This window comes from Syngnathus floridae, chromosome 20 (assembly GCF_059516105.1).
Source record: "Syngnathus floridae isolate MCC-2025c chromosome 20, RoL_Sflo_1.0, whole genome shotgun sequence".
Classification (NCBI taxonomy): Eukaryota; Metazoa; Chordata; class Actinopteri; order Syngnathiformes; family Syngnathidae; genus Syngnathus; species Syngnathus floridae.
Window position 1 is genome coordinate 7,588,806 of NC_142432.1, and position 13,892 is coordinate 7,602,697.

The window sequence follows — 13,892 nt, forward strand, 5'->3', positions numbered from 1 at the left end:
TGTGTTTGTGTGTGTGTGTGTGTGTGTGTGCGTATGTGTGTGTGCGTATGTGTGTGTGCGTATGTGTGTGTGCGTATGTGTGTGTGCGTATGTGTGTGTGCGTGTGTGTGTGACAGATGTAACGTTTTTTGTTTTTGTTTTTTTATATTGTTTTGTTTTTTGTTTTGTTTTGGTTTGTTTTTCCTCCTCTCCTCACCTCATTTTTCCTCCCAGCCAACACTGTAAGAGCACGTCCAAGCAGGATGACCTGCCATCTGTGCAGGTATCCCGCATGCAAGCATTCACTGTTTGTGTATGTGTGTGTGTGTGTGTGTGTGTGAGTGTATTTGCGTGCGTGCAGCATTAGCCATCCATCACGACATTAATAGTAACATTTCTCCCTGACTATGTATTTCATTTTACATTTGTTATACAGAAATTGTATATAATTGTATTTCTATTTTTTCCTTATATTTGATCTCATACACTTATTAGTTGGTAATCTCCATTTATTAGTATTCATTATGATGTGTGTGTATTTTTGTTAAAGTAGTTACCTCATCTCCATTTTAAAAGTAGCATTTATTATTTCTATTTAATCATTTGTATTTTATTTTCATTAGTGTATTTTAAAGAAACATATGAATGCAGATTTATTACATTCCATTTTTTTTACTGTAGAGATTAATTTTTTTAATTTTCTAATTTTCTTAGCAAATTTTATATTTTCTTTTAAATTTGTTATAGTGTGGGTATACAATTGTTATTTTATGTTTTTACATTTCCAGCCCTAGAAATATGACAGCGTGCACTCCTGTCCAACTTGAGCAGCAAAGATCTTAGCAGTTAGCGTGAAAGTAGCTCTGCAGACAGATGTTGCCGAAGCCGATCAATAATGCAGTTTCATTTAAATAAACATTAGCCAGGCTCCGTCTAATTGATGGAAGCTCATCTGCAATTTGTCAGCGAGCTCTTTGATGTCGCTATGAATATTTCCTTTTTGGCCAAATGAGCCCCCTCGCTCGATTAGCGGCGTATTGTGGCAGCTGCCGCCAAACCCGTCGTCCCCTCCCCCCACGCCCCTGTGTGCGTGTCCCCTACCGGTGTCTCCGTTTGCTTATCGAGAGCACGCTCGACCGTCGCCAGATTAAAATCGTTCGCCGCACGGCGAGGACAATGAGAGGCAGTAAAACGGATGCGTAGCAACATGAAAAATAGCAGGGAGGGTCCGGAATATCTGATGTATCTAATCTGCATTCAAGCAAACTGATCAAATGTTTGGGCAATTTCTCAGGTCGTATATCAAACACAACACGACAGGAACACAGAATCAATATTGGGGTGGGGGGTTACGCCCGGGAGCGCTAACGCTAAGCGCTATTAAACGGCAAGGAGGGATATAAAAACGCACGCGTCGTCGAGACGGCAGCTCGTGACCCAATTTCACACGGATGCATAATTCAGCCATCTTCCCAAAGAGAAACTATTTAACAAATCCGACTCGCAGCGGACTCCCGTTATGACAGATGCTGCTTGGTTTAGGCGACCTCAATAAGTCAAGTCCATCGATGCCAAACGCACATTTATACGGTTTAAAGATTTAAGATGGTTAAAAAAAAGGAGTTGGCAAGATGCTCCACCCCCAAAATTTAAATTCATCACAATCTAGCACTGCTCATTTGTCTGGTATGCATAACTATCGCCTCGAAGGATCCCAGGAAAAGTGACCTAAATTGGCTGCTTGGAAGCGTCCTGTGTCTTTTCAAGAATGGCTTCTTGAGACTTTTTTGTGGGTCTACTCGTGACAGACAGGTCTAGCAAATTTCACGTGTCGGCTCACATCCCTAGTGAGTGGGTAGCAGTTGTGCATAATCTCATAGTTTCTTAGCAAAATGGCTGACGTTGAGTCTTCACTTTTGGGACACTTTCCAACGGCCATTGTCGCACATCTATTAACATTGATGTGCTGGTTTCAGTTATCCCAGATACAATCAAATTACCCATCAATCGAACAAGGCGCTTTGATAAAAATGCATATTGACCCACTTTTAAACGGCTATAATCAAATCCTAATGGTTTGTAGAATTTGCACGTTATCAGTTATCGGGATCTTCCGGACCACCGCAAAGAAAGCATCGACGAATGTGTAAAGTGTTGCCCGATAACGACAACTCGATGGGAGTGAGTAAAGCCACGTTTAGCCGGTTAGCGTGAAGAGCTAACAACGGATTAAAACCCATAACGAGCAGAGCGGCATCCTTATTTGGGACACCTGAAATAGGCCAGAGGCAGAGGAGCACTGGGAGGCTGCAGGGGAACCAAGGGGAGGGGGGCTTAAGTGTGCTATCATAGGCGTCTCTTGTGCCTGCCTGCTTTATTTGCGGCAGTCAGGTTAATGAGTCCACCAGCCCACTTGATGTTGAGAGGCCTACCACAAAGAGCCGCCTCATTAGCGCTCGCCTGGCACGCCGCGCCCAGACAAAAGCCGCATTCACACTTGCTGAATGCCTTCATGCCGCTCAACGCTGCCAGCCGTGCTGAGGGGGGGGGGCAACACCATGCCAGGCCATGCCCCCCACTCCCCGCACGCGTCCTGGACACTGGCCAGCCCTGACACGAGCCCTCTGCACCCATGTCGGGATGATAGACTGGAACCAGGAGAGTGCACCCAAAAAAGTCTGACATGCAGATGTTCCTTGGGGTACAACAGTCAGACGCAGCACTTTAGCGTTCCGTTTTTTACGTCTCATCGTACCTCTGCAATTATGAAAGAGAGCTTGCTAACGTTGATTGTTAGCTAGCTATCATGCTAACTGGGCCATGCTTACTCAGAAATACAGACATGTTACTCTTGTTTGGAAATGTATTATTCCTGTATTTTTTTCCCATCTCAGCTATTCTTATTTATGGTCTCTGTAATTATACACCTTTTTAAATGTGACTTCATTTATTGCAAATTATTTTGTGGGCCACCAGGCGACATCTGGAAAGCCAGTTTGAGGAGCATGCTCTCAAGGCGTCCCATGCCTAAGACGCACCTCATGACTGATGCATGGGCAAAAAACTACAGTTCAGCGCTTCCTCTCCGGAGGGAAAATAATAAATAAATAAAATGCAATGCATTTCTCCTGAGTGGTGTGAGGGTCAGGGGGAGTTAAATATTTCCTGCATAGGCACTTGTCTATTTTTAGCTAACAGCTGAGCTGACTGCAGTGATGTCAGCGGTGGTGCTGATGGAATGCTTTGTTGTGTGTGCTGCAAATTGAGGGGTGGGAGGCGAGACGCAGGAGCCAAAATGGCCGCCGGTCGCAAAACACCCATCTCCTCAAGGTAGCTACGTTAGCATCGAGGCTAACCGAAAAAAACCGCGCAAGTATGTAAAGTATTTATAGTAAGCCTCAGGGCTCGTTCCCCGTGTCCCTAAAAGAGCATGGTTGCCAGGCAACCGTTATTGTTGCCATGGCGACGCATGTGTCGGCGTTAACTCAGAGGGGTAGATGCACGCTTTCATTCCGACGGTCGGCGAGTCAGTTGTTGGATGTGACGTCGCGTGAGGCGTTAGCATATTGCGCTACATTGAATTATTGCCTGTTTGTTAAATTTTGCAAACACAATGTGGTTGTTTACTTTTTCTTTGACTTTTTAGCAATACTTATTTTCAAGCGGGATGTTGCAACAATTTACTCCCATGCAACAATTTACTCCTATTGCAGAACAAGTTATTTCCTTTGTCAGCTTTCTGTCACGAATGCCAAAGGAAAAAAAAAAGCAATAACAGCTCCAGTTGAGCTCCATCCGGTAAAGTGTAAAAGGGAAAAAAAAAAGCAGTTTTCCAAAGCGTGCTGATTGGCTAAGTCATCGGTCCGTTGGGGGATAAGAGTGCCCCCATATGCACACCAGGCATACTGAAGCGGGGTGAACACACACACAGCGATTTTTAACATCTTAACTGATTTTCAAAAGAGACTGCGGGCATGACAAGGACAAGAAACTATTGTTAATTATTCAACTGGATTAACATTTACCATTGTTCGCCCTGAGTGTTATGCTAAGTAGTTGGGGAAGGAAAAATCCTCTGATCGAACCACAGGATAATCACTCTGGATTATCTTTCATAGACATTGTTTGATTTTTCTTTTAATCAAAAACGGAAAACTCCAAACAGAAATCATACCACATGCCACTATCAGGCCTTTGCCGAACTTTGATCAAAATAGAGGGGAAATTATACAAGAGAGGGAGGGGAGTGGTGTTTGGGGTGGAGGTGTTGGGGTAGGTCTGTGGATGTTGCTGGATGACATTTAGCATCACAGAGGAAAGGGAGGTGGGGAATCAGGTGCCCTACATGCACGTATGACCTCCCGCTAATGTCGGTGTGTGTGTGTGTGTGTATGTATGTGTGTGTGTGTGTGTGTGGGGGGGGTATTATGGCTCTCCCTGCTTCAACCACATCAAACACTGGAGGTTCGCACTTTGGCCGCTAGCCAATCACAGGGCATATAAAGACAACTGGCAGGATGACCAGTAAGGTTTCATTGCGACATCTCAACTCCTCTCAGCTCAGCAGTACGCCACTAATACAAGCAATTCTACACAGATGAGAAAGAATATATGAGGACTGCTACATTGGCCAGGCATTTTTTGCTGCACTGCTTGTGTTCAATAAGTTGCTTAAAGGGCAACACTGAGAACATTTTTAAAATACTGTACATGGGATGATTCCCACTGGTGGGGAACGCCCGTATATATAGCAACATTCACTCATGATGGCTGCCTGCTTTCAAAATGGTGGAATTCCTCGCATGTGTGTGTCTATTGTCCCGCTCCCAAACAATGCACACATGAATGGCACCGGGGCCTTTTTGCATGTGCGCGGGTCAGCGGGCCTGCCATTCGGGGTCCCCACGAAGCCCCACCACCACTCTCCTCGCTCACAATAAGCCGCACAATGGGGTCACCCCTCCTTTTGTCACTTTCTCTCTCTCTCTCACGCACACGCGCGCACGTATGCACACACACGCACACACACAAACACACACACGCACTACTATTTGAGGGAGGAAAAAACTGCATCTATATATTTATATCACAAAACACAGGTGTGTAGACTATCTATACTCTAGATTGGTGTGTGTGGCTGCAGAGAGTGACGTCAGCTATACTGCATGGAAGTCAATCGAGACTGGAAGTGGAAAAAAGAACAATGCCCAAATAAGGAGATGTGGGGGCGTGGCCTAAAACACATTGTATTGGAGGGATGCAATCGATTCAGACTTATCCCATCAGTATGCAGAGGATAAAGAATACATGCCTAAGTACCGTTGTATATATCTGTCTACATGTATCGCTGCAGTTTGTGTTCAGATATTTGTTGTTTAAAAGGTTAATAACAGTGCCGGATATATGCTAATTGTTAGCTCATGCAGCTATGAAAAGTCCCATTGCCTTAAGTTAACGCATAATTCTTTTACTGTATGTTTATACTGACGAACGACAACTGAGTACCAATTGACAGCGTAATGGCTTTTTTTTTTAAAGAAAATTTATAAATTACACCTGCCGTACTGCTCTTGGACTCCACAATGTAAACTGCAACTACAGTAGTACCTGTTTTTTTTTGTGTGTGTGTGCTACAATTTGCATACGATGCGATCAAGTGCAGCCCATTAATGGAGCCCTGGAAGCTTTTAAAGATGATTAATTGCAACCAGCCCCTGCATAATTCATAATTACCAGATTGCACTAAAACGCATATATAAAAAAATAAGAGGACATCAAATAAAATGCGTGGTGTGCATTGTGTGAGGGTGACTGTGACGAAAGAGAGGGAGATAGAGAGACACTAATGGAGGGAGGGGAGGGAAGAGGAGGAGGAAGGAGGGAGCTCGCACTCAGTGGGATGCACACGACGACCTGCCCTCTTTCAGGCAGCAGCCATGCTTTGCAGCACTGCTCTCGCGCTCACCGGGAGCTTCAATATACACCGCCGGAAATACATATTTTAGCCTGCAGTAATGCTCATAACACTGGTGCAAACGGACGGATAACGCCCCGACGCCGCTTTGGTGAGTATTCGCATCATCGTTTGCCGCTTTTATGCCGAGCCAAGCCATCGCGGTGCGCATGTGCTGCACTTGCCATTGTTATTGCGGTACGATAGCAGAAATAGAGCTGGTTGGCTTCGTAGCGATGACGCCGATAAATGTGGAAGGATGATCAAGATAAAGGGAGCTTCGTAGCAGAGGAACTCCGGACGGAGCGGGGGGAGGGCGGGGGAGAGCGGAGAACGCAGCCGGGAGCAGGTGAAGGGAGAGCGGCTATACGATGGGACGAGATGCCCCCCCCCCCTTCTGCCACTTGCTCAAGCCTCCCCCGGTTCTCAAGTGGACGTCTTAAAATGGCGTTGCCCTTTGTTTGTGCACCCCCCCCGCCCCCTTCCCTGCCCGCCCTCCACACGCGCACGCACGCACAAACGCATTACCATTACGTACTGTTTTTTTTCCACATTTACTAGTTATGAGACATTAAGCCGTAGCAGATGCCTCTACTTCACTTATAAAAAAAGTATACATTTTTCAAATTTAAATGGCAAAAACAAATTATATGTGGGGGGAATGCAGCAATATTGCGCATGCGCACGAGTGAGGCGTTAACTATTAGTGCGTGCTTGTGTGCTTTTTTATCCCTGGTGGAATAGAGCAATGTTGCGTAACAGGCACAAGGGCATTTTTTTGGTGGCGGGCTGACACGCACGCTCACATTCAGATGCACCCGGACGCTCACGCTCGCGCACACTTCACACGCACGGACGCACGCACACGCGACTCTGGGGGGGACGTCCATCCTCGTCGTCATTTTAGAATTTCAAGGACACAGGGGTGATAGCTGGTGGATGCTGGGTAATATAGAGAACATCTGTTTGCCTAGTGACGTCATCACCCCCCCATAAAACCACCACCACCAAACTCTTCATTCTCTCCTCCTCCCATTATCCCAATCCTCTCTTGCGCTGAACGCAGATGCCTCATTTGTTTAGCCGAAGAGTGGCGATTTAATCACAAAGTCAGAAAGAAAAAAGGAGTTCAACACGATTCGCATCTGGACGAGACCAAGATTCTTTTGTGTGTGTGTTGATTTTGTTGTCCTTGCTTTTGTTTTTTCCCCCTCTAGTTGCAACCTGAAGAGGCTGGACTTTTACACTTTGAACGGATCTTTTTCTTCGACATTTTCTTCTAGGATTCAAGCAGCAAGATTTATGCTTTTTTGGATTAGAGTCCCTGTTGAATGGAATGCAGCAAGAGGATCGTGCGCGCGCGCACACACACACACACGCACGCACGCACACACACACACACACGCACACACACGCATCCGGTCTGCGGGTTGCGTCTCTCCGTGTTCACAGCGGACCTTGATTTAATGTCTTACAATTAAGGCACGCGGTGAATGCCAAGAGATGATCCTCCTTGTCTTCTATCGGAATTTATTCCTGTCTTGTACCGTCTACTTCAAATAAATATGTTTAAAAAGCTGTTTTTTTTTCTTGTGTGTGTGCGCGCGTTGTGTGGAAAGGGAGCTGTCCGTTATACGTGGTGCTGAAATTTGAGCCTTTTGTTTCACTCAGCATAAATGCCGACACTCTCCACTCATTTATGCTCATATTGCAATGTAGCTCAGCGTTCCACATACGTTAAGAAATCTACAGTACTTATTTAGCATGTATTGCAAGAATTTAACACACGCAATACTATAATAGTTTTGTCGTTTTGGAAAAGGTAATTGCCTTTAAATGAACGAGTCATTAGAAATTCGCAGTGATATGCAAATTTAAATCCAGGGTGTGTAAATTAATTTAATTGACGCTTAAATATGTGGCAAAATAAAGTCGTGGAGGGGAAAAAAGGGTCTGACATGATTTGGTCTCAGCGCGCTACCTGGTGGCAATACCAGGCATTGCAGCATTCAGGGGGTCTTCAAAAGGGGAAGTGAGGAGCACACACAAATAAAAAGTTACAAAAAGGATTACGAGAATAAAGTTGCAATGTTAGAGCTAAATATTGTCTGCGATTATGAAATAGCTGAACACAATTGCATAATTTGGAGGCAAAAGATATGAATCAGAATGTTGCAAAAATTAACTGAATGTTAGGTTAAAGCCAGAAATAAGAGGAAAAGAAATTGCATTTCAATGTGTAATATTACGTGGATTATTTTTTCTTTCAAGGAAAAATGAAGCACAATATAATATTTAAGTAAAAATGCAATATTATTAATTTTTTTTCAAAGAGAAAGCAAGCACACACGTGCATGTTGGTTCTTCGTGTTAATTTAAGAAAGCCAACCAATGGCTCATGGACGGTATATTGGGCCCTACTGCATTTGATGTGACCTGTGGTGCAGTTCTAAAACTAAAAAAATCTCAAACAACAATAATTGACCTTGCATCAGATTTAGACAAGAATTCATAATTTAGTCAATTAAAAAAAGTTCCCCATCCTCATTATAAGCAATGACCCCTCCCTTAATTAATGTGTGCAGGGAAAGTTCATCCAATCACGTCTTCCCTCAACTAATTTTCTGTTTATTTCCTTCAGTTAAGAAAACAATCAACAGACATAGCAGAACATGGTGTCTGAGGGAAAACAATTACACTTCAATTAAAATCCAAACCATTAAGAGGATGGTGGGTGGGAAATTACGAATAGCAGAAACGTTACAAGAATATCAAATAAAGGGATTTTATGATGCTGCGTCACAATGACGCAATAAGATAGTTTTGCCCCGTGTAAAAAAACTGTCTAGGTCTCAGGCGGGGAAGTGCATTTTCCTACAGTAAGTCTACAGCGTCATTCTGTGGCAGAAAGTGTTCATTACAACAAATTAGACAATTTTGAGACGTCACTACATTACAGCACAAAAACTGTCAAGAGATACAACGGAATGAATGAGATTGTGAGTATGGCGCTCCCGTGTGGACAAAAGTAGTGCTTACAACTCACGTTTTAAAAAAAATTGAGAGCTAGAGTTATAGTGTTTGTGCCAAAAATACAAAACGAATGCTATACAGTAAAATTTTGAAAGACAAATTGTGATAATTGTGCTAAGATTAAATTTTTATTATGAAAACTGGCATAACCACAAGGGGCGGACCTGGGGAGGGGTATAGAGTGGTTTGAATCAACTAATTTTGGTGTGAAATGTCCAAATCTTGCAAGGGATAGTGGCTTGATAGCAGCGAAGGAGTTACGATGTGAACAGAGGAAGTCTCGGGAACACCTTCATGGCCAATCGACTCAGCCTAATGAGACAAGATGGGGCCGGGGTGCGGTGCGGCGCCCATTATGGCCTCAGTCTGTCAGCACTTTGGTAATGAGGACGGCGCGGCGGCTGGACAGCCAGCGAACATGAATATACATCAGCTTGACATGACGCAAACTTACTCAATGTGACCTCATACCAGGGTCGACTTCAATGTAGCTTGAAAACGCGCTACCCCCCCCCCCCCCCACACACACACACACAATAAATTAATCTGTTCCAAGGTCAGCATCATAACACACTTAACATATGCGAGCTACCGCTTCTTCCTCCCCAAATACAGAGATCGTCAAACAAAGGCGTCCTACTTCCTTGGCAAAAGCCCGACTGTTCATTGGCAAAATGTTTGAAACCACTTGTCACCGCTAGGAGGCGCGATTCCTCTCCATACAAGAAAAGCCACTCTAAGGCCGCGAGGAAAAAAAAGTCAGGAAAAGCCAACTAGAACATCTCAACTTCATTTGAGTTTACTCAGAGGTGGGTATTTAACTTGATTTTGAATGTGGTTAATGTTAAACAGATGCATTCCACTCAGGGGATGTGCATGCTTTTTTTTCTAATTTTCCCCTCCAACTGAGTTTTACAGTTTTTAAGTCCCGTTAATGGTGGACAGGGACAGTCTAAAATCATAGCTTACCTTTCACAAAGGAGCAAGGGTTCCATATTTATCTTTTATATTCATTTATCATCTCAATCCAGATGAGTTGTAGAAAACGTTACAGTCCACAAGATGGCAGAAGAAGCACGGGTGTGTTTTTAGTACAATCGCGTCGTGTGACTACCGAGTTAAGCGTAACAACAGAACAATAGAAAAGTCTATAAACACACGCTGGGATGTAGATTTTGAACCCCACGTTAATAGAAACCAAAAAGCATTGTTTGTTTGCTTGATTTTGGTGTTTCAGCGCGAACATCAAATTTTATAGTCGGAAAGATGTGTGGCTTGAAAACAACATCCGAAGAGCTAAAGTGTGTATGTGGCGTTAATTAAAACGTTAAGATGCCTTCGTAGGTGGGGTGCCAGGGATGGGGGGTCCCAATGGACGAATCCTTTTTAATAACCCGCCTCCGGATAATAATGAACAAACGAGGACGAGAGAGGGAGAGGAAGAGAAGGCGCAAGAGTGCGAGAGTCTCCTCCTCTTCCTCAGCATCTCCGCTGACAAGTGTGACAGCGTCAAACTCGCAGAGGGCAACGCCAGGGCGAGACGTGTTGTCAAGAGTTACCCCCCTTCCCCTCCCACCGAGGCGCGCCATGGATCGGAGGCTCAACTTGAGCGGCGACATCTTCCACAAAACTCTGAGCGCCGTGTCGAGCAAGAAGATGCACGACCCGTACCGGGGTGGCGCGGAGCTGCCGACCCGCGAGCGCCAATCGTCGCCGGGCATGGGCTGCTTCGAACGTGGCGACGCGGACCCCATGCAGCCGGGAGGACTGGCCGGGGTGCGGGCGGCGGCTCTGGGTTTGCCCACCGGCTCGCTGTGCGTCAAGTACGGCGAGAACGCGTCCGCGGCCGCAGCGGCGGCGGAGAGCAGCGGGGGCGAGCAGAGTCCGGACGACGACAGTGACGGCCGCTCATGCAGCGACATGCTGTTGCTGGCCGACCGCAAGGGTAAACCAGAGGGCGGCAAGAAGAGCAAAGAGCAGAAGATGTTGCGGCTCAATATCAATGCCCGCGAGCGGAGGCGCATGCACGACCTGAACGACGCGCTGGACGAGCTCCGCGGCGTCATCCCTTACGCACACAGCCCGTCCGTGCGTAAACTCTCCAAGATCGCCACTCTGCTACTGGCCAAGAACTACATCCTCATGCAGGCACAGGCGCTGGAGGAGATGCGCCGGCTGGTGGCCTACCTCAACCAGGGCCAGGCCATCTCCGCGGCGGCCATCCCGGGCACTACCGCGTTGGCAGCGCCGCCCGGCCTTGGCACCTACGAGCCGCCGCCTCCGCCGCCACCCGGCTACCCCGCTTTCCCCTCCAGTGCAGCCGGGTTGGCCGCCGCGGCAGCTGCCGCAGCTACGTCCTCCTGCCCCAACAAGTGCGCCCTTTTCAACACGGCCGCGTCCAGCCTGTGCAAACAGTGCACTGACAAGCCTTAACCCGGCCCGGACAAAGGTTAGAGACTCCATACCGACACTTTTCTAATATTTACAGTCAATACTTGATCGTGTACATAAAGTCGTCCTTTAAGTGCTGGCATGAATGACTACATCGGACCTCTACGTGGAGATTTTTTTTTTGGGCAGGGACCTGACAACTTTTTACCCCACTTTTGAGGGGGATCGAACCTGCAGCTTCCCCCTTTTTGAAATTCTGTTTTCTCTGTGGAATGTTACAATTCAGTCTGATGTTTATGTTTATTATGTTGCAGAGACACTGTGAAAATTATTCAATGTGTCTTTTTTTTGGGGGGGGGGGTAATTTATTCATGTCCAATGCACTTGCTGGTCTTTTTTTTAATTTGTTATATTTTAATAGATCAGACGGTTGTCAGGTCAGGTTGTGTAGATAAACTCGAGTTATTCTATGGGCAGAGGGCCCGTTTGTATGTATCTGAGTGTTGGGAAAAAGATTTATTAAAATATTTTGAACAGCAGACAAGAGCCAAATGTTCATTCCTTGCCTCAAGATAGAGTAAACAGGTTATTTAATATGTGGAATTTGTTTCTAAAAATCGATTCATTGATTTATTTGGCTTTAGAAAACAAAATTTTTAAATTCTTCAAATTGTTTGGAAATGAAAGAAATATTTTTGCTGAGGGAAGGGGGAAAAAAAGAGAAGATCGGAAAAAACAATTTCAGGACCAGACAGAGAACTGATAACAGGAACCAAGTGTAAATGTGCTGATTTCAAAATCTTATTCTCACGAATGTGGCATAATTGTGTTAACAAAAAGGGCCTTTGTGTTTATGATGAGCACTTTGGACATGAGAGCCCACCGCTGTGTCCCACTTCATCCTGTCACGCTCCCTCATCTTCCTTTGGGAAAACAAGATTTTTTTAAAAAATCAAACTAAAAAACAACACACATTGTTACTCAAACGTTAAAAAAAATAGACATTTTAAAATGACAGAAGCGTTCAATAACCCGTAGCAATATTCATATTAGCCCGGAAGCGACGATTGATTCCCTCAGGGAGAGAGCTGGAGTCATACGTGTGAATTTGTGTGTGTGCGCTTGTGTGTTACTTCATTCGCATAAATGCATTTTTGTATGTGTGTGAGTGTGAGTGTGTGTGTTGGTAGCAGATTCCGCTTGGCCCTGAACAAGTAGGAAGGCCTAAACACAAGGCAGAGGTTTTATTCCTAAGAAAAAAAAGCACGATTCATATGACTGTAAGAAAAATAATACTTGATTTTAATGCAGTAAAATAAAACTTAATTAAAAAAAAATTACAAATGCTTGTAAGCAAAACTGACATGGACATATTTTGGAAAACAAGCCTGATAAAATAAAGGCCAATACCCAATATAAGTGCCCGAGACCTACTGCGAAAAAAAATTATATGAAGGATGAGTAAAGTCACAATATCATGAGGAAAAATTGCGGATTTCCCAGATTGAAGTCGTTTTGTACATTACAAGAAAAAAAGTAATTCATGATTTAATTTACAACACAAGTTTTATTTAAGTTATTTTTTAAAAACTTTTTAAGGTTTAGTATAAAACTATTCACCTTCCGGAAATTTTCTTTTTTTCCTTCTTTCAAGCAGCACATATTTTATACTGCTGTGTTTGTATTAACGTAAAAACAAAAGAACCACAAATTAGATTAGATTATGATTACATTACAAGAATGTTTGTTGGCCTGATAATAAAACTCAATAGACAACACAAGTTACCCAAACTAAGCGCTTTTTTTTTATACCCACCATAAAAATGTCCAATTTACTTTATCCTATTGGTAAAGGCAAAAATGCTGATAAAGTCTGAATCTACACAAGCGCATGAAATTGAAACATCCTATCAGTGATGAGGGACATTCCGGCTGCGTGGCAGCGAGGAAAATAGCAATCCATAGATATATGATCAACAGAAATATGTGATGGCATGGTTCAGGCGCCAAATCAGTCACACTGAGCACTAAGTCATTGCATGACAACTAAGTGATAGGCGTACATTGTGTTACCTCATAAAAACACAAGTCAAGCGAATACATGTTGCTTGGGTTCAATACGCGGCCGTCTTTTGCTCAGGTATTCATATTTCCGCTTGACGCTTCTATAGCTTCTGCTATCATGTGAACAAGATGTCAGGAAAAGCCTACTAGATCACCAGAACCTTATTTTAGACTTCTAAATTGCTTCTTAAATCACTCCCATCAGGAATACCTGGCACTTCAAGAGGGGTGTGTAGACTTTTTATACCCATTTTACTTTCTATCATACTATTTTTGTGATGCAGACGGGCCTTTAATTAGCCACATCTTGTTAACTTTGGGTGTCTCACTTTAGCGTCGCTACCATTTATGTACCCGTTCAAGACAATTGATGTAGTGATCAGTCCAAATGTGTTTTCATAATGAGCGACTAATTTATTAATATGTGAGGTCAGGTAAACATATGGTGTTTATCTCGGTTGGGGGGGTACGA

General features: G+C 44.3%; 1 protein-coding gene and 1 long non-coding RNA gene across 2 annotated transcripts; both read left to right on the forward strand.

Annotated features, from left to right (window-relative positions):
* The first annotated feature begins 5,865 nt into the window (after positions 1 to 5,865).
* On the forward strand, positions 5,866 to 7,510 carry LOC148381150 (uncharacterized). The gene is made up of 2 exons (XR_015854657.1): positions 5,866 to 6,044; positions 7,150 to 7,510. It is a non-coding gene; the product is annotated as an uncharacterized LOC148381150 (long non-coding RNA).
* Positions 7,511 to 9,715: 2,205 nt separating this feature from the next.
* On the forward strand, positions 9,716 to 12,246 carry bhlhe22 (basic helix-loop-helix family, member e22). Its single transcript, XM_088364119.1, has one exon. It carries the CDS (start codon positions 10,337 to 10,339, stop codon positions 11,396 to 11,398), a length of 1,062 nt encoding a protein of 353 aa, XP_088220245.1. The 5' UTR covers positions 9,716 to 10,336; the 3' UTR covers positions 11,399 to 12,246.
* The last annotated feature ends 1,646 nt before the right edge of the window (positions 12,247 to 13,892 follow it).

Coding starts and splice junctions, on each gene's coding strand:
- bhlhe22 (XM_088364119.1), top strand. CDS start 10,337: ATGGACGAATCCTTTTTAATAACCCGCCTCCGGATAATAATGAACAAA.